General features: G+C 41.2%; 2 protein-coding genes across 4 annotated transcripts in view; one reads left to right on the top strand and one right to left on the bottom strand.

Moving 5' to 3' along the window:
* Positions 1–380: 380 nt before the first annotated feature.
* On the top strand, positions 381–7,970 carry prph2.S (peripherin 2 (retinal degeneration, slow) S homeolog). Its single transcript, NM_001088226.1, is given in 3 exon segments — positions 381–1,020; positions 5,329–5,575; positions 7,653–7,970. Coding segments are annotated over 3 exon segments (1,041 nt in total). The 5' UTR covers positions 381–439; the 3' UTR covers positions 7,866–7,970.
* Positions 7,971–13,842: 5,872 nt separating this feature from the next.
* ubr2.S (ubiquitin protein ligase E3 component n-recognin 2 S homeolog) overlaps positions 13,843–21,396 on the bottom strand; it is a 174,915-nt gene continuing 167,361 nt past the window's right edge. For 2 of the 3 annotated variants that reach the window (XM_041564059.1, XM_041564058.1), the window contains exons 43-47: positions 20,807–20,863; positions 19,348–19,425; positions 19,005–19,175; positions 17,551–17,652; positions 13,843–16,903 (exon numbers count right to left, since the gene is read on the bottom strand). In XM_041564059.1, coding sequence (XP_041419993.1) covers positions 16,762–16,903; positions 17,551–17,652; positions 19,005–19,175; positions 19,348–19,425; positions 20,807–20,863 — 550 coding nt within the window. In that variant the 3' untranslated portion in view covers positions 13,843–16,761. 3 annotated transcript variants of the gene reach the window in all.

The following is a 21,396-nucleotide window of genomic DNA, read 5'->3' as shown; positions in this document are numbered from 1 at the left end:
TTATCCCCTCATTCCGTACATTCCGGTGTGTGAAAGGAGAAATCCACTAACCAGTAAAAGGAGGATTATACCTGCTGCTTATGTAGTGGTCAGAGCTTCTTCCAAATGGGATGAAGGAGATTAAAGGTATTAAGATGACGTCTTGCAAATGTCAGTTTAACCACCTGAAACATTGAGTCTCTCCCTTCTTTGGTGGAACAGGGCCACCAGAAGTAGGTGTTGCCTCTGCTGATTTCCCTTTCCTGATTGTGCTATTAATATCCTTTCCTGTGGTGATACCAGGATTCCTCTTGCTCGACGTAGGGTCTTCAATATGGAAGAACGTCACCTCTTGCCTCCATTTTTCAAGGACTGACTGGTCATCTCTGACACATACTCATTTGGCTAAGGAAAAAGAAATATAAATATCTCTGTTTTTGCTGTCGACCTCTTAGCCACAATGGCCCTGATGAAAACTAAATTTAACCTGAAGAGGAGAGTGAAACTTGCCCAAGGGCTATGGCTCATGAACTGGTGTTGCGTCTTAGCAGGCATTGCCCTTTTCAGCATGGGGGTATTCCTGAAAATTGAGCTCAGGAAGCGCAGTGAAGTGATGGATAATGATGAGAGCCATTTTGTACCCAATTCCTTGATCCTGATGGGCTCCCTGGCCTGTGCCCTTAATGCATTTGCAGGTAAAATCTGCTACGATTCCCTGGATCCTACCAAGTTTGCCAGGTGGAAGCCCATGCTGAAACCTTATCTGATAATCTGTCTCATCTTCAACATCTTCATATTCTTCACTGGGGTGGTCTGCTTCTTGACCAGGGGCTCCTTGGAGAGCACTTTGGCACACGGCTTAAAGAATGGCATGCGCTACTACAAGGATACCGACATCCCTGGCAGGTGCTTTTTGAAGAAGACCATTGACTTGCTGCAGATTGAGTTCAAATGCTGCGGAAACAATGGCTTCAGGGACTGGTTTGAGCTCCAGTGGGTCAGCAACCGCTATCTGGATTTCAGCTCCAAGGAAGTGAAAGAGTGAGTATGTAGAGGAGGAGGATATAGTAGCGGCTTAGTAACATTTTAGTAACTTACAACTGGGAGACTCTAAATGGAAACATGCTAGAATCAGATTGATACCATTGCACTAAAGCACTACAACAATGCCACTCCTATGACTGGAGAACAAGTCCCTGCCCTCAAACTTCATAGACTGATTGAGGAACATGAGATTGGAAGAGGTTGAGTGCAGCTCCATGAGATTTCTCAATGTACAGTACTGTGAATATGTGGTAGCTCTATGCCCAGCTCTAATTGGTCTGGGAGATCATAGCACATGGCAATTGCTTCCATATTCTATATAATGGACATTAATACTTTCAGTTAGTAGGTAACATTTGTCCAATGCCTGATCTGTCCACTCTTTTTGATTTACAAGGTCCAATTTATTCCTGTAGGGAGATGGTGGAAGGCAACTGTAGTTGAGCAACAGGTTGGACCTCTCTGAAAACTATGGAATTGTCATCTACCGACCTTGGTGTCCCAGTTGCCTACTCACCTTCTTCTTCTCCCTCTCATTTCTCACCATGGCCCAACCCTGCACTCTTTGCCCATGATTGGCTAAGGTTTTTATTCCATATGGAATACATCTAATAATTATGGGAGTGATTGCTTCTCATGAATAATATAAATATATAAATATAAAGAGTCACTGTACTGGGGCACACGTGAACATAGTAATCCCACTGCGGGAGTAGAAGTGGGGTCAGCCCTATGTGGCCATTTGCTTGTGTCCAAAATGCTCAGTATTGGGGATTCCAGCCTGAACATTCAGGCTGCCCCCCATTGCTTGGGACCCAGGTTTGATTCCAGACAGGGCACAATCTGCAAGTAGTTTGTATTTTCTCTCAGCTTAGTGGCTCCTATAGGATTGGTTTTGTTTCATTCACATGAATAATGGCATTGCCAGTCATTCATATCCCACAATCTCTCTGTACCCCATGTTGTACCTCGTGTCTCCACTTTCTGACCCTTCTACAATCATAGGGGGGTTGCTCTCACTTTGCGGTTTTTCTGAGCTGTAATTGAGGCTGCTGTGTGTTTTACATTACACCAGGAGGCCAGTATTCTCCTAAAACTAAAACAAAAAAAATCCCAACCGGTTCTGTTTTATAAAAGTGGAAATTAATATTTTATATTTTTTTTTTGTTTGTTACAGTACTGTAGTCTAAAACTTGATGGTTTTAGATTTTCATCATTTAATTAACTCTCCTTTTTTATATATTTTTTAAAATCGAAATAATGGAAGAATTGGCCCTAGAGGGGGAGGGTTGGTCCAGTATTTAGGAAGTGCTGTGTAGGCAGGAGAGGAGCTGGGGGGGATATAAATAGCTGGCCAGGCTGATCAGATCACTCTTATCCCAGTTTGAGGATTGCTCTCCACTAATCCCGGAGAAAAGAACAAAGCCCCACAATGCACCGTGATAAAGAGATGTTGTTGCATGGACAGCAGCAAACTCTGGGATTAACTGTTCCTGTTCCAGAAGTGCAGAAACTGTATTATAATAGAAAGCTCTTGCTGTCACTCACTTCAAAGCGGATTATATTACAATTGGAAATAAGTGTGGAGCAGGCACTCAAATGAAGGCAATCTTCCATCAAATAGTTGAAGCAAAGTAAACCGATTTATTGTGCCCTCGTGTTCTAAACACTTAATCATAGGTTGGTTATACTACAATTCCCATATTTCTTAGCAAGGTATAAGCACAGGCTGATAGGGGAGGTTATAGAGTGGGAAAAGCCTGCTCCTCGGGTTGTGCTGAAAGTACAATTGCAACACTTGACAAATGATTTACACAAAGATCTGCTTTGGGACTGTCCATAATGTGTCTAAGTTCTGCCAGCCTTGAAACCAGCGGGCACTGAACTTAATGGCACATGACGGGGTTATCTGCCCTCCATGTCCCACTCATGACCCAACTCTAGGTCTCTCATCCCGACATTATGAATTAGTGTATCATAAACTATCTACCAGAAAGTTGTCTCTATGTCAGTAGAGAGCTCATAGTACAAGTTGATCCAGGGACTAGTCCGATTGCCATGTTGCAGTCAGGAAGGAATTCTTTCCCCCTCTGAGGCAAATTGGAGAGGCTTCAAATGGGTTTTTTTTTGCCTTCCTCTGGATCAATGTTTTTTTTAACCTAGCTTAGTTACTAACTAGGGTCCACCGGGGCACCAAGAGAAATAGGTGGGTCCAGTCCCCCTGGCTGGTTGGCAGTGGGGTGGTAGAGGCTGGTGGTGTGCCACGCTGGGAAATTTGGCAGCTGACTTGGATGGGGGATGTTTCAGCCAATGTCATAAGCTCTAGGGGTTGGGGTATCCATGGACCCCAGTCTAACACAATATCTAACTCAAGCTTCCTTGAAGAACCACTACATGTAGTGATAGATTTTGTGATTGATACAAGATATAAGGTTTTAAGCTATTAACTCACCAAGTAATGGAAGAGGTCTAGGTGCACTGCCCTGAACCTTCAGCTAAGGGAGTGGATCAGTGGAGCAGGCACTCCAAGAGCAATGTTCCAAACAGGAGTGTAAGAGAACGTAATCATAGGCTCTGATTGTGTCTGTGAGACACAAAACACGTAAGGTTGCTTCCATGCATACGTAAATAAACTTCAATTCTCTTACACAACTGCCTGGAAGATTGCTCTACTACAATACGGTTCTGATAGATTATGTGAATAATAATTACAGAGGCTACAGTTTAGCCTCATCCAGTGGAAGGGAAAAAGGAGTCATTCAAACCAGGTGCAGAAGCTCCAACCAAGTTTTGGATTCTCCCAATGGCAACTGACTAACACGCCAGAGGGGATTTGCACTGTAGCAATGTGACTACTAGAGGAACCTGGACGTTTCTGGTTTAGCTTGTGTGAGCCACTGGCATTTCAGGGACAAATTGCATTTGAGTTGTGGAACAAACCCTGTTTCATTTCCACAATTGGTTCTCATATGGTGTCTACGGATCTGAGGTCTTTTTAAAGGCTGCTTGTCTTTGACCTAAACTTGAAGCAGACCAGTGATATGGATCTAGAAAATTAGGGTTTTTAGCCCTTCATTTGCCATTTTCCAGTCTAAATCACAATGTGCAGAACTGGAAATATTGTGGGATTAACACCCTCTACAACTGTATGTATGTGACATTAAATGGAAGTCACTATAGGGGCTGACTGATTAAAATTCAACTTTGGTAATGTTTGCTGTGGTTCAGGAAAATAGCAAAACATTTTTGTTTTTATCTGCCCACCAAAAACCTGTCAAGATGCCATAGACATCAATGGCAAATATATTTTCAACATTAAAGTAAATGCATTTCTGTCTACACAAATGAGGAACCAGTTAATGAAGGTTTCCTCCTTAATAGTCCCAATCCTAGTAATACAACTAATGATGCATGGTCCACGCATGTGGAAAATCAAAAGAGACTAGAACATGTTAAAATAAACAAAGGACCGTGCCGGATGGTATTCATCCCAGGGTAGAGTCCTGCACGGGTCCATTTTTTGGAACCCGACCTGTACCCGCAACCTGCAAGCCGGACCCGCAACCCGCATTCTTACCCGCTTTGACCCGCTACCCCACCCACAAGCACCTTATCCACAACCCGGACCCGCCGACCATCAAGAATCAGGAAGTGCTGTCATTGTAAACTGGTGACATCATCGGAAGTAGGCGTGATCAGGAAAAAGGAGTAAAAATTGCTATTGAGAAGACCCGCAGCCCGACCCACATCTATACCCCTACCTGGAACTTCTACCCGCAACCCGCAGGGTACCACAGGTTTTTGTGGGTAACCCGCGGGTACCCGACCCGCTGCAGGACTCTATCCCAGGGTACTTAGCGAGCTTAGCTCTGTGATTGCCAAACCACTTTGCTTAATTTTTTAGCATTCATTGAGGTCTGGCATGGGGCCAAGAGACTGGTAGTGTATTGCTAATGTGGTGCTGCTGTTCGAAAAGGGATCCCATTCTCAGCCTCAAAACTAAAGGCCGGTTAGTCTGACATCAGTGGTAGTAGTTGTTAAAATGTATTGTCCTTGGAGGAATGACTCATTCCAGTGAAGAAGAAATTGTCCCAATCCTTACCTGTAGTTGGTATCAGGGAGTAAAAATTCAGTTGGGTGTTAGAGCTCAGTGCTGCCAATGAGCTTTAACACCCTATAGAGCAGAATGGTAGCAGTCAAGTACCTGGTGTTTAACTGATACCTTCCTGCAAATTCCTTAACACTTTCCTGATAATCAACCATATAATCAGTTTTCCATGTATTTTCTGCTTCCTTTCTGTGCAGTCGTATTCAGAGCAATGTAGACGGCAAGTATTTGATTGACGGGGTTCCCTTCAGTTGCTGCAACCCGAGCTCTCCCAGGCCCTGCATTCAGCTGCAAGTGACAAATAACTCAGCTCATTACAGTTACGATCACCAGACAGAGGAGCTGAACCTGTGGAGCAAAGGTTGCAAGGAAGCTCTACTAAACTACTACACCAGTATGATGAGCTCCATGGGCGGTATGGTGTTTCTGGTCTGGATCATGGAGGTAAATGGAAAGCTTTACTGAATTTTGCTTCTTCTTCTACTTGTTCTTTCTTCTTATTTTGTAAACAGATGGAGTTCTGCAAGTGGCCAAAACTGCAAAAGCAATTCCCCATAGGTATTCTCCTCCTCCAGGCTTGTTTAATAAAAACTCTAGGGGAACTGCTAACGCTCCTGAGCATGGGGTTTACATAGTAGCAAGTTCTAAACCAGGATTGTCCTGGTACGGATATAGATCACTTATGTACAGGGCCATTAAATTGCAGTTTATCGTGTACTAATATATGGAATAATGTTGGTAGTTGATACTGTAAGGACATTAGTGATCATACAGTTCCATCCCACCTCCGTGTTAACAGCTAGGGCACAAGAGGCCAAGTTATTCAGGTCACAGGACTGCAAGGACAATTCTTGTTATATTTTAGAGAAGAAGGACAGCGGGGGTAAGTATCTCCCACCTACTCATTAAAACTGTTTCCTATGGATTGTACACAATCATACCTCCCAACATTTTGGAAGTAAAAAGAGGGACAAAAAAATTTTTTCCGCAGTTAGCGCAGCAATTTTTTTGACCACACCCCCTAATTACCATGTTTGTTTTACAAAATTTGGCAGGTTATGAAAGTTTGAAAATATTTCTCCTTATCTAAACTGTGTTTTTGTGTCTCAAAATTGTTACAAAGTATCTTATTTGCACCTGTTACCTGTGCTGGGCTCTCTACTAAAAGCCAATTAAGTGAGAAACTTTGTTTCTTTTTCTGGCTGTTCAGTGCATAGAAAAGAGGGACTTTCCAGTAAAAATGAGGGACTGCGGGTTGAGCTGTCAAAAGAGGGACTGTCCCTCCGAAAAAGGGACAGTTGGGAGGTATGCACAATAATAATAGCAAGGCTCTGTGCTTAAAGGAGAACTAAAGCCTAACTAAAGAAGTAGCTAGAAATGTTGTACATTATGTTTTGGGCTTCTGTACCAGCCCAAGGCAACCACAGCCCTTTAGCAGTAAAGATCTGTGTCTCCAAAGATGCCCCAGTAGCTCCCCATCTTCTTTTCTGCTGATTCACTGCACATGCTCTGTGCTGCTGTCACTTACTGAGCTTAGGTACCCACTCACAATATACAGTACACATAGAATAGAAATGTCACAATATAAGGCTGATTAGTAATTAATACAGATAATTACTACATGGCAGCACAGAAACCAATGCAATTAGCATCAGAATTTAATAATCAGCCCTGTAGCATCAGCTTATATTACAGACCAACCTCATTTTCTGCTGGATAATAAGTGACGACCCCTAATCTTAGCTTCTCAACAGCTGCTCAGAGCCCACTGAGCATGTGAGTGTCACAGACACTTTCCAAGATGGTGACCCCCTGTGACAAGTTTGAAGTCCTGGATCATTGCTGCTATTGACAAGCTGAAACTTTAGCCTCGTGCAGTTCAGTGTATAACATATGCCATTTTTAGCCATATACATTTTTAGGGTTTAGTTCTCCTTTAAAGTCCTTTGATCACTTGGTTTGTGGCCTCAACAATTTGAGGGGGCTTTATACATTGTGACAGCTTTCATCTGGGGTGCCTTATTCCTATTATAACGGAGCAGCTGTAGTTTAATAACAGTCACAAAAGTAATATTAGAACAAAATGATTCCATGAACATCAAATATGTAGTCTTGGAGGAGCACCATTGCCATATAAAGCCACCAGGGCTCCAGTGCTTTTATACATACCACTATGACCTGGTTGTGGGGGAAACCATTATTTCTGATAACACAGGTTGCCATCTTTTATGTCATACATCAGAACTGATGACATCACTAAGCATCTGTAGTCAGAGGACATCTGCCAATAAGTTGTAGCGACAGCATCCACAGCCTGGCACCTAGGCCATAATATACATGTTGGTTGTATCTACACCTGGGCCATTAAATAATATTGTTGCCCTTCTATTACATGATGGTTAAGACATAGCAGGTTTTTGATATGATCCTATTTGGGAGGTCACAGGTTGGAACATGCCGGGGAAACTGCTTGGCATGCTCAATTCACTTGCTAATAACCTTCCCTTAATCTCATCTTCAGATGGCTGTGATGATCGGGCTGAGGTTTTTGCACACGTGTTTGGAGACCATTGCAAACCCTGAAGATCCAGAGTGTGAGAGTGAAGGTTGGATACTGGAGAAGAGCCTGAAGGACACCATCAAATCCTCCTGGGAACTGGTGAAAAGCATGGGTAAGCTGAACAAGGTGGAGACCGCTGGTGGTGAGGAAGCAGGAGTAGCAACTGTCAGCTGAACATCTGGACTAAGCGGGACTTTTATTTCATAATCATCTAAATGTAAATATTCTCACTGTGAACAAAGACAAAGCCCTCTCTGCTCGTGTCTATTCATCAGGCTTCTCTCTACAGCACAATGACTCCTACTAATACAGAATCCGACACTCAGCAATAGCTATACCCAATCATATCCCCCATAAAATCGATGACACTTTGGGTCAATGTTAAGTAAAAAACAAACCTTTTCTCAACTCCGAGATATTTGAATAAAAATATGAAAATCCCTGTAAAATGTATATTACATATAAATCAGACATCCGAAAATACATAAAGACTGAGCATAAAGTCACCAACCCGGGAAAGATTCACAATTCAAAATGGCAGCGTGGTTCCTGTATATGGTTCCACCTCAGCCGTCTTCATGGTGTCCGCGTTCTTCATGAGGTCAAGGCAAGATTTGTATCAATATCAGGGGTAGCCGTGTGTGAGTTCATAGTCTAAGTGCAGGGCACCGACCAAATGTTTCCATCATATATTGGAATATAAAATATAACCATTCATTCGGAACATAATTATAATTTTTAAAAATTGAAAAAAATGTGAATTTGAATTTTGGAAAGGCATATACTTTATGAGTGTTGCACCCATAGCATCACCCACCTGTTGGATTCACTCTGCATGTCTGTCCTTATGTTCTTAAAAAAATGGCCTCGCTAATTTGCTTGGCACCTGGTATAACCCCCATACCCATCTTTCCATTTGAATTTGACTCATGGTAAAAGTGAAGCCAAAACAGCATGTATAAAGAACAACCTTTAGTAAATCTTGTTTTATAGGACTGGGAAATTTGGTTTATAGGAATGGAAAATTTAGGAATTCATTGCAGAAACAAGAGCTCAGGTTTTTAACGTCTTCCCTTTGTCAATCCTTTCTACGCCCCCTTCCTTTATACATGGAATATATTACGTAGTAGCAGCCAGTGATTTTATATCAGTATGGTGGAACCGTCGAGTAAGAATGTTACATATTAAAGTAAATAAATAAACATAAAATGTTAAGACTTTTCTACAGACCTTTATCAGCTTTTGTTGAAATTTTCCTTAGGAAATACAAAAAGTAATGGAGGCAAAAACATTCTTTTTGAAAAAAACTTTTTGGTTTTTTTTTTTTGGTACCAACTGACAGCTTATTCAAAGGAACGTATGGTAACAAGTTGGTAAACAAAGAGAGGCAGACGTTTGATTTTTTTCTGATTTTGACCAAAAAATTAAAATTTCTCCCTGCGTTCATATTTTCTTATTTATGAGAATTCTAGTTAAGCACATTTTTTTCCCTTCACTGCCTGAATAATTTTATTTTTTTTCTAAAGTGTTCCCCTACTCTGAGGTGGCAAAAATCATTATGGGGGTGATTTATCAGTTTGAATTCGATAATTTTGAATTTGAATTTTTGCCAAGATTCAATTTTTTTGGCACTAAACTTAACAGGGGCTCATTTATCAACACTGGGCTAATTTGCCCGAGGGCAGTTACCTATAGCAACCAATCACTGATTAGCTTTCTAAACCAGCTGCAAGTAGAACAATGAATGCAGCAATTTGATTGGTTGCCATGGGTAAATTTGCCCAGTATTGATTAATGACCCCCACAGATTTGAATTATATTTTCAAAAACTTTCAAATGTCTGGTATTTATTAAGCAAAATAAATTTCTCAAACTCGAACGTAAAAAATCGGCATCTAAAAGCTTGCGAATTCATGTAGAAGTCAATAGGAGTTGTCCTAGGCAAAATTCAAGCCATTTTTTAAAATTTGAGTTTTCAATTTTTTGATTTAAGCTTTCAAATTTGTAAACTCACAAATTCGAGGTTTTTTTTTCACGATTGTATTACATTTTTACAATCTTCAGGGACCCTCCTTCGGAGCTTAAAGTGGTTATATATAAAATTTTAGTGGTTTTTAGAGGTTTTGGAAATTTTGACTAAACTCCCAAACTCTAAAACCACGAATATGATTGAATTTATTAAAAGATCCGCTTCTAAAAAGTACGAACGGAAAAAGAGCCCAATGATCCAAAAAAAATACGAATACCTCTAACATTGTGACTGGATTAAAAATGGTTTAATCGGATCAGCGCTGCTCCCATTGACTGATACAGCACCTCGACAACTTTTACTTGGCAAATTTTTGCCTTAGAGGTTTTTGTGGTTTTTACACTTTATAAATCATTTTTTAGAGCTTTTGAGAAATATAGGAAAACCACAATTTTTTTAAAGATAATTCAATTGTTAGTAAATGGGCCCCACAATGTTTGTTCCTACTGGATCATCTTCTAATTTTAAATTCAATTTAAAAATAATTTAAAATTATTTGAGCAGCTAAAATGAATGGATAGAGAATTCCATTTTTACGCGTAGATTTGATTTTAAGATTTAGGTGTCAGTTAAGCGTCACATCCTGGAGAGCTGAAATGCAGCCCTACTATTGGTCTGGAGTCCTGCGTATCAAGTGGGGCAACTAGCATGTTCCGGTCTCCGCTATCCCCAAGGGATGCTCAATACTAGTGCAGCTAGAAGACGTATAGAATTCCTGTACAAAGATTATATTTGGGTGCTGGATTAGTCATTCATGCTCAGCTGCCCCATATTATTCCTGTTATGTAGAATTATTCAAGGTGGTGCTAATTATAATATCCTTATATCCAAGGTCTAATGTAGAAGACCAACAATTGGTCAAATGTAAATCTTATAGGTTCTTTAAATTTGAGGAATCGGCATCAGGTACCTTAGTCCCTTTAGGCAGGGCAGCAATTGTGATTGGCACTGGAGTTTGCTGCTCGCTGGACTATCAATGCCAGCACAAGAGCTGATCTTCTGCCATGGAATAGAAGCTTCTAGCAGGAACAACATGGCTTCCTTACAGAAGAACACATGTTAAAGCCACATGATTAAAGATCTGTTGGCGCTATGGCCAATAACAAATGTAATCAAATAATTGACTACTACTTGTAGTACTTACTCTTGATGCGGCAATGCAATTCAGGTACCATGGCAAGCTCCTTTATCTTCTAGAATTCCAGCAAGAAATCAGTTCCACTACCACAAATGTCCTCGTCAGCAGAATAACAATATCACAGACATCAGCACTGCCAAGCAATACACTGATTAAACTGCATTGTCATGTACAAATTTGTGATATCTTACCCACAACCAACAGCCAAATCAGGCAACACTTGTGTAACAGAAATGCTATTATCTGCTGTTTGCTACTCTAGCTCCTATTATTAAACATATAATGCAAAAATTCTTGTTAAATGAAAATATGACATGTATCTCTTTTGTTTTATTTGCTTCCGATATTGTGTGTTCTGGGATCTGTGGCTGGTTATCATTTACTGATACTCAATGCGCAACACACATTCTCACTTGTCTTCTTTTTATACTTTCACTGTTCTTCCACGGGATTGAGGGTAACAATATCAGAAGCTGGAATTCCCAGTATAAAGGTGGCCATACACTATAAGATCTTTTTCCCAATATGCCCACCAAAGGCAGGACAATATTGAGCAAATCAAATCGTTAGACCCTATGGCCAAACGATCGGATGGGAATGGGTGCTGATGGGACGAGGACCGCATCAACTTGCATCGATCGGGGGGATAAATTAAACCTGCCTGATCAATATCTGGCCTATATTTGGCCAAATATTGGTCAGGAAGGCCCCATACATGGGCAAATATCCGAATAGGCCATCTTTACATGAGCTACAAGTCTACGGGCGGCCATACACGATAAGATCTGCTCGTTTGGAAAGCATCAATATGTCCACCAATGGCAGGGCGGTATCGGGTTACTCCGAGCATTCGGCCCTAGGGATCAGATAACAACGAATGGTCGCTGATGGGTCATAGGACCGCATCAACTAGATGATGAGGTCCTCAATCAGAGAAAAAAAATCAAACCTGCCCGATCTATATTAGGCTTATATTTGGCCAGATTTCAATCCGGGAGACCCGTCGGAAGCTCCCACACATGGGCAGACAAGCTGCAGAATCTGTCTAAAGGACCAATGTCGCCAGCTTTAATCTGCACATGTATGGCCACCTTAAGTTTCTACTAAAGATCTCCCTAACTGCAGCAAATATAGAGACCATAATAAGAAGAGTCGTATATCAGTTCAATTCACGTAGCAGTAGGGTTTCCTCAAGCTGCCTCACAAAACTTGGCCAAATACTTGAACAAATCCCAATTTGCATAATAATATTAGACTGAGTCAGATGTACATGTCGAGGTCAACGCCAGGTATAAAAATGGACGAATCGACTGCAGGAGATACAAGCAATATTGCCGAGACCAGAATGATGACACAAGTGTATCAGTTTGTTCTGTTCTACCATATTGGTGAACAGACCGTATTCAACATTTCTTAGACATTTTCAGTCCTAAATGGAAAGGATTTGGCTTAATCAAATTTCTGATTCCCAAACCAGAGGCTTGATTTGGCACTACTTATTTAGCTCATGCACTACAGGGAATCCAAGTGTAAGTCAACGGTGTTAAAGTAGAACTAAAGCTCAAGAAAGCATTAGGTTAGACATAATACACCTTATATTTTAGGCCTAAGGGGAGCTCTGGCCCTTTAGAAGTGAAGATCTGTGCCTCCAAAGATGCTAGTGCTATACAGTTATCATACGGTTATACAGATTGGCAACTGAACTGCACTGTTCACTAACCTTTTTCAATATTGTATACGTGTGAAACGAGACAGTTCAACTGGGCACAACATAAAACTAGTAGCAAAGACATAGGTTTATCACTATGTGTATAATCATCACAAGAAAGCGCAGTGTGTCGGACATTTGATAAATAATAGATACAGTACATACTTGTATACCAAGATGTAATGGTGAGGTTAGATCTGTATAAGGCATGTCCAACTAATGGCCCTCCAAGCATTTGTTATGAATGTTCTTATGTAGCTGCTGTACAAGAGCTACCCCTTTGGGTTCTAGGGTTCCTAATCCCTGGGTTGGCACCCATTAAGAGGTTGCCATGCTTTTCAGGGTGGGTCACCACAATTGCCTCCTACAATAGATAATACACAAGACCATGGGCCACAGAGTTAACAAGAATGAACGTGAAGTTAATTAAACCCTAATATAAATACAACCGAGGGTATCCATCGCCCTTCACACAACTGTCTCTGCCAATAGTTGGATATTGTCCATGTACACACAAAGAACTCTGTAGACAATCATTAATACACAAGAATCAGAGGAAGACACAGGTCTTTAGCACAGATAAAGATTCTTCTGCTCTGATCTCCAGTCTCAGCACAACAAGAAATGCCATTCCTCTGGGTACTCTAGGCTAATGTTCATCTTCTTTTCAATTAAAACATCTTTGTCTGAAATAAAAGATGCAAAATTATAATTTTGGAAACCCTCATTCAGCTTCTATGATCATTCCTCTTTTTTTCCTCCATTTCTTGACTCCAGCTGGAGCAAAGCTCTATCATCAACACAGCAAATTCATTGCAAATCTATGATACCTCAACAAGCTACTATGGGGGCCCTCAACAGTGAGGAAGAGACGTTTCCTCTCTGATTATACCTTGGGTATTATGTATGTATGCAATGACTTAGTACAAACTGATGGGAATGGGGAAAGCCAAAAGAGCCATTGAATTAGTCCAGAATACAGAGTAGCTTGGATATATCCTTGATATAGAGCTTGCCTATGGCATTTGGAAGTTTCCAACAACTGCCCTAATCTACTAAACTGCTGACGGAGCTGAGTAACGAATCACTGTTGGATATTAGGAAGACTAATATCATAATCACCTTAAGTTTGGCCAGGTAAATGCAGATGCTGCACTTTCTAATATTGGAGTAATCCGGAGCTTAACATGGAGAGACAATGGAGCGCAAACAATGCTGAGCAAGCCTTCCTCAGCACAATGCAGGTCAGTCGGGTCAAGAAAAGGACAAAGCCAAGGACGGCTAAAGCATTTATTGATAAGTTGTGTATTTTTATACATATGTTACATTCAAATATTACAAGAATTTCATGTATATTAAAGATGGAGTAAAACCCTTTTTTTCCCCAAATAGAATTCCATTCAAATATTTGTACATAAACATTTCTACAATAAACATAAATACATGCTAAGAAATATTACATGGAATAAATGAAGGAGAGATCGGGAGGAGTCAGAGGAGGGGGGGGGGTGGGCGACCCTGACCCTTTCGGTACTGGGAGTGATGCCTTCTGGGCACGGCCGGTGAATGATTCCTATAAATCCATGTACAAAGGAAGATTCTGCCAAGTCAATCAGTCTGAGATAGTCACAGCACCGAACGTCTAAAATGCAGAAGACTCATATGAATCTTTGACGACACGACTACAATGATTCCAAATTAGACAGAAAGGGGGAAATCGTTGAACAAAGATTCATAGAAAAGGGGGGCGGGCAGCAGGTTGATTTAGGGATGATGCGATGAACGAAAAGTGACCCTGTTTTTATCGTTACGACTACCCAGTAGCCAGCGGCATAATGATCCTGTTTCAGGGAAAGCCTCCTTTGTACAACTGGAGTTAGAGGAATCCAATCCCTACATGGGAACCCTCAGTCACAGAGGCACAAAGGGAAACAACATAGAATTCCGGCATAACGATAAAGAAACAAAAAACAGTTACTTGCTGGGAGTCCACTAGTGTTAAGGGCCTATTGGGAATCCTGATTTAAGCATATTTTCCACATTTCAATGTGAATCATCAAGGTTTAGAGGGGCGCAGAGGCCTACAATGATTTTCTCTGAAGTGATAAAATGTCACCTGGCTCAAGTCCAAATTCTCTTCAAGCCAAGTATCTATTAATCTTGGAATAAACCACACCATCATTTAGAGTCATGCTAAAAAGAATCAAGTTCAAGACGTCCGCTTCTCACTGCCTGACAGCTGGCGAGGGTATTCAAATCCTTAGTTCTGTAAAGGGCCAGTGAAGCCGAACATTGGGAAATATATTACAAAGCATCAACTTCCTACAGTTCATTATTCAATGCTTATGGGAGCCCTTATTATCTTATCTGGAAAAGAAGAAAAACCTAATGTTCACAGCCCATACTACAGCTCTATATATTTCAAGACGCAAAGCCAACCAACCACATAAACAGGCAGATATGAACATTAAATCAATGTATGGCCACGGAGGTGGGAAATTGATTGTAAAGGTGCCAACACCAATAAAAACTGTGGTTTGGATACCAAACTTACGATCCTCTAAATCTTCCACTGTGACTCTTTCCTGGAAAGGAAGAATTTGAAGGGAATATATTGGGCACACACAAAACCCCTCATGCAATGATTCATAGATTAAAGCCTATACTACTAACCTTAAAGATGGCTAGCCCAGACAGGTACAGTGGCACAGCAGGAAAGGTAAATGTTTGTCCCTGCACTCACGTGTTCTTCTGTACCTGTGTACCTTGTATATGACAGAGCCAACCCCTCCAGCACTGAGCACCAGGCTACGGGTCCCTGTTGGGTATCACAGATGTTATTGAAGGAGAACATTATTTTCTCTGTAGATTATAGAGACTTCTCAGCTAACTTCTGATACAGGTGATACAGGTGGAGCAGTAATGGGCATTTTGTCTCCCTTGTGTTCAGGAGCAACAATGGCAATCTCAAAAATGTCCACAATCAATTTCCATTCACTTTAACAGCAATCTCCTCAACCTGCTGTTGCCTGGGCTAGCTGAAGGACCCATTGCTCAGACGGGTTTGGATCCATGCAACAAATTTTTAACAGGTTGTGGGCAAAACCCTATCCATAGACCTCCCTGTCTGCAATATTAACACCTTCTCCTTCCATCAGCCGTCGCTTATTGATATACTTGTGCCTCCGTGTTCTGTTCAAATGATGGCAGAGAAGGGGTGGAGGCAGGTATAAAAGTAATAATGGCGCTTTGTTTGGGTTGGGGGGGGGGCAGGTTAGGCATGGTAAACCGCACCACCATTAAAGTGAACTGAAAGTGCTTTTAGGCACCGTCAAGTGGATGTCAAAAGAAGCCAGTTTTTGTTTTCATAGACAGACTGCACTGAAATAATAGACTATAATGTTTCATCACTACATTCTCTTTTTGTTTAAAACCTTAAGTCAATAAATCTGTTTAATAAAGTTGGTCACAACGAAATCAGATGAGATGCAACTTGGCCGCAAATGAAAGTTAATTGTTAACTGCTCCACACTTAAAGCTTACAAGAGACAGATCCACTTGTTGGCAAGTCTTCCAAGCGATTGTTATCTCAATGACCATCACAATTGGGCACATATGCAGACCCTTAAGCCTCGTTCACTGCAAAATGCTGCTTTAATCCACCCTGGACAGATTATCTGCCCAAACCTGGACTAAAGAAAAATGAATGGTGAGACTGAAGGGAGCACAGGCTGTCACAATGGGGTGCCAGAACCAGCAGCTTATATCTGTCTGTACATGGGGTACACTGGGTGGAGTAGTTTAAAGTTCAAAGCCTTTTGTCAAACAAGCGTTTAGAAGATAAAACTAGCCTATAACTAAAGAATTGCCCTGTTTTTGCAACTGAATGAAAGGGCTGCCCCCCCTTCAGTTAAAACTAATATGTTATGCTGAATTCACACCCCATGCTATCTATTCGCTGAAGCCTTAGCTACATTGTGGTTTGTATAGGAAGCACAGAAGAAGTATATGGTTAAGTATGGAATTTGCAGTTTAAGGTGTCACTAAGAAACACTTCGCTTTTATTGGATAAACTAGGCAGTGAAATATAAATTAAAGATCTGCATCTGTTTTGCGGTCACAGTTTTGTTTTTTGTTTTTTTTTTGTTGCGTTAGAAAAATGGACTGCTAAAAAATAAAAAAAATAAAGTCTGAATTATAAATGCTGCCACTCAATGCCAGTCAGAGTCTGATTTGCTTCTTGGGCATGGCCAATTTCCTCGGTAATACTGTGCTGCTGCCAGAGCTTCTGGATCTTTTTGTAACGCTCCTTACAGAGGTGCAAGGGGTTCCCACGTCTAAACAAAGAGAAATCAGGTGTCAGTATATTGTATATATATATATATATATATGTGCTTTATATAGGAATGAAAAGTCAATGGAGCAGACCATTAATGGATTGTGAAAACAAAGCAATAAGATAAAAGTCCCAGCAAGCGGAACGGATAATCCCCAGCACTGGCGTAACTATAGAGGAAGCAGACCTGGAAGTCGCAGGGGGGCCCAGACTGTGGGGTCTACTTCCGCTATAACTAATAAAAAATAACTCTCCTCCCCAGCGGCTCTCTTACCTGGGACACAAGTCAGACGGCAGTGGGCAGAGTCTGGGAGGGAAGTGGGTGGGATGTGGGCGGGGCAAAGGCAGGGCGGGAAGTGGGATCGGAGTCAGCCGGGCCCTTCTGAAGATTTTTCTTGAAGTGGGGCCCGGCGCACTCTAGTTACGTCACTGATCCCCAGTACAAACTGCAAAAATTGGTTTTGGAAACTCCCTTCCACTCTGATATAAATTGTCCAGACTAAGACATTGATAATCCTGAAACAATCAGTATTTTTTACTGAGCTGTAAACATTGTTAGCTCTTTGAGGGAAAAAAAAAAAAGGAGCAGTAAAAATCTCTCAAAGTATAATAATAATAAGAGAGAACAAAGTAGAGTTTTCAACATACCGGAGGCCTTGATCGGTCTCTCCATAGTCATCTAAGTAAGGAGGAGCATAGAAACAGCCCTTTGTTTTCCCAGCCAAAAAGAGAACTTGACATTCTCGGACTCTGTAAAAATAAAAAAATACAAGAGAACATTTCAGATGGGGTTATATTTTTGACAAGGATGGTTTCCTGTATTGTCCGGCAACGCATAGCGCTCTTCTTCTAGTATAATTGAATAATATAGACGGATGAGCAAAAAGACACACGTCCACCAAGTTCAACCTTTTAAGTCTATATATAACCTGCCTAACTGCCAGTTGATCCAGAGGAAGGAAAAAACCCCATTTGAAGCCTCTCCGATTTGCCTCAGAGGGGGAAAAAAATCCTTCCTGACTCCAAAATGGCAATTGGACTAGTACCACTGATTCAGGGAGAGAATTGGTTATATAAGAAGGCAATAATATGAACAAAGATGGTAGCCTGTTCTGAATTGGTTATATACTGTAAGAACAAGATGGTAGCCTGTTCTGTAGAAAACTCACTTTAGAATTTGATGGCAGGTTTCACATGAAAATAAACTGAAGTAGCAATAACCACAGCTTTATTACACACAGAAGACGAGTGCCACCTAGTGGAGGGAAGGCTATTTTACATAGCACACAAATGGTTCTGCCACAATAATCCAACCAAACTGCTGATTCACGTTTCCAAAGAATGTCATTGTAATACCTGGCTTAATTAACAATATTATGTCTGCGCCAAAGTAGGCACTTATTACATATATCATAGGTTTTTTTTAATTAAAAGCCTGGGGTTGTGCAAAGTGATCACAAATGCAAACTGCCAGAAGTTTCCACAAAAAAAAAGTTCACCGAAGCTTGGATAGGCCCTTCCACCCCCATCCCCTGGCTAAAAAGGGGAAAGGATCTCGTGACCCCACCTCACAGCTAAGGATTGTCCTTTCCCCTGGGCTTGGCTACCCCCAGGGTTTCTCTGGTGCAAAGTCTTCAGGGAGAACAGGAGCCTGATGGCCACACAGCTCTCCCATTGGTCTGCTGGGTAGAGACCTCAGTAAATCCACAGAACACTCAAAATCCCAGTAAGAAAAGAACAAAACAAAAAAGAATAAAAAGTGACAATAGGAGTGAATAATAAATAATAGAAAAATTGATAAAAAGTGCATAGATCTGTCTGAATGAAAGGAAAAATTAATGCGTTCCATCAACCCCCCCCCCCACACCTTAATGGCCACAGACAGGAAGATTTAGAGACTGTAATCTCCCTAAGGTGTGGCAAGTGGAGCATTGAAATGTGACCTTAACAGCAAAACCACATGGTGTTGTCAATGACAGGGAAATGGCAAATATAATGTATGCAGAGGCTACTAAGTTTACTGAATATGTACTGTATCCATAGAGAAATCCCTACCAGGCTACTAACAAATCAGCAAAATAGAACAGGGTAAAAGTACAAACCGGAGGAAAATGCCCATGCCAGATCCGCATGTGTAGGTATGGGCAGTGCACGCCCCCACATCGTCCCCATCTAGTTCCGTCTGACAGCAGTAACTCTGGGAGCACAGCATGGTTCCACACACCAGACATAGTGTAGGGGCCCTGCTTTTATCTCCACCAGATTTAGGGCACCTACAATAAAAAGAAAAACATATAAGCTTGCCTACATTCATTTATATGCACCATGTATAGGTGTACCGAGGCTGACCTATACACTGCAATGCAAAGATTAGAAAGGGCAATTAGGACACATGTATAGCTGAAAACAACACACACCAGAAATCATATGGTGATGATAACTTACGTGAAATTAGACGCTTGATTAATCAGGCTGCTGTAATCCTCTGGGAGATCTATAAGCTTGTTTGATTCCCTTGGATAGCTAAATAGAAAGGTAAGCAAATCACTTAAATAAAATATGCAAGAAACCCTAGCACTTAGATTAAAGGGGGCATAAAAAGGGTGGATCACACCATAAGGGTCAGGGCACACGCTCAGATTTCGGGAGATTAGTCGCTCGACAACAAATTTCCGGGCGACTAACCTCCCCAAATCTGAGCATGTGCCCTGACCCTTAAGGAGAACTAAAGCCTAACTAAAGAAGTAGCTAGAAATGTTGTACATTATGGTTTGGGATTCTGTACCAGCCCAAGGCAACCACAGCCCTTTAGCAGTAAAGATCTGTGTCTCCAAAGATGCCCCAGTAGCTCCCCATCTTCTTTTCTGCTGATTCACTGCACATGCTCTGTGCTGCTGTCACTTACTGAGCTTAGGGACCCACTCACAATATACAGTACCCATAGAATAGAAATGTCACAATATAAGGCTGATTAGTAATTAATACAGATAATTACTACATGGCAGCACAAAAACCAGTGCAATTAGCATCAGAATTTAATAATCAGCCCTGTAGCATCAGCTTATATTACAGGTGAAGCTCATTTTCTGCTGGATAATTAGTGACGAGCCCTAAGCTTAGCTTCTCAACAGCTGCTCAGAGCCCACTGAGCATGTGAGTGTCACAGACACTTTCCAAGATGGTGACCCCCTGTAACAAGTTTGAAGTCCTGGATTATTGCTGCTATTGACAAGCTGAAACTTAAGGCTGGTGCAATAAGTTCCACATATAAAATATATTTTTAGGGTTTAGTTCTCCTTTAAAGGGGGCAGGGCCATGACGGAAAGAGGAGGGCCATGAAGAAACAGGGTGTAGGGATAATGCAAGGTAGCATTGAGGGTAAATTATAGGGAAGAGAAAGGGTAAGAATGGATGAACTGATGGCTTGAGTAGGGCAGGGGCTCAACATAACTACATTGCTGGTAAATTTGTAATATTGGCCCCAGCCTTGGCAGGTATCTCTCCAGCTGGGTTTGTAAATTACCAGCCAGGTAAAAACCCTTGTTACAGGTGTTTAGAGAAGTAGTCTTTATATACTTATTTTCAACAATAAAAGAAACCATCCGGGCAGGGAATGTATCATTCTGGAAAGAAGTTAAACATAAAACACGTTTTAAAAAGGAGAAGCAAAGGGCACACATCTAAGCTGTTCAACCCTGGGTAGCTTTGAGGCTTTACAACAGCACCATAACCCTATTTAGATAGAATTACTCTGCCCCCTGATAAGATGAGCCAGGATCTGTCTATTCAGAGTCTTGTCTGTTTATACAGCTTAACATTAGATTTTAATAGTAGGGAAACAGAGATACAAGGCCATTGTTACAATATGTACAAGCATTTAAACAGCTGAGCTATAAATACTAACCTGATAGTAATCCGTTCCCCATTCAGAAACCTTTTCACCTCTGAATGGTTACACCACCTGGAGTAAAAGCAAGAATATGTGATGGCTCCAACACGGTATTGCAGTCTACTTACAATTGTCCAAATTAAACCACCCAAAATTATGTTTAGTGTATAAAGCATCCTCTGTATAAGCTGCCATATTGCTTGCCTCAGCTGCACAACAAAAATAGACTCCTAGGCAGGTCCGGACTGAGAATTAAAATGGGCCCTGGCATTTCAGGTACACAGAGGCCCAATCAGCCCACACAGATGCCCAAACAGCCCGCACCAGCCCACTAAAAACTGACTTTCTATGGCACCTTTTAGCAGCCCCTCTGGCATTTGCCAGAACCCACAGATTGCCAGTCCGGGCCTTCTCCTAGGCTACTAAATGTAAATAAATTTATAAAAGCAAAGGCCTCTTTTCTCCCTAAGATTTCCTTTACATATAACAATTAGCTGTCTACAAAATATAAATTTTAGCCTTCTTGATCTCATTAAAGGAGAAACAAACCCTTAATTTAAAAAAAGGGTTTTTTCTCCTTTAAGAGGAATTCCAGTAACAGCCAA

Source organism: Xenopus laevis, chromosome 5S (genome assembly GCF_017654675.1).
Source record: "Xenopus laevis strain J_2021 chromosome 5S, Xenopus_laevis_v10.1, whole genome shotgun sequence".
In the NCBI taxonomy this organism is placed as follows: domain Eukaryota; kingdom Metazoa; phylum Chordata; class Amphibia; order Anura; family Pipidae; genus Xenopus; species Xenopus laevis.
The sequence above is the reverse complement of the archived record's forward strand: the minus strand, read 5'-3'. Positions and strand labels throughout refer to the sequence as shown.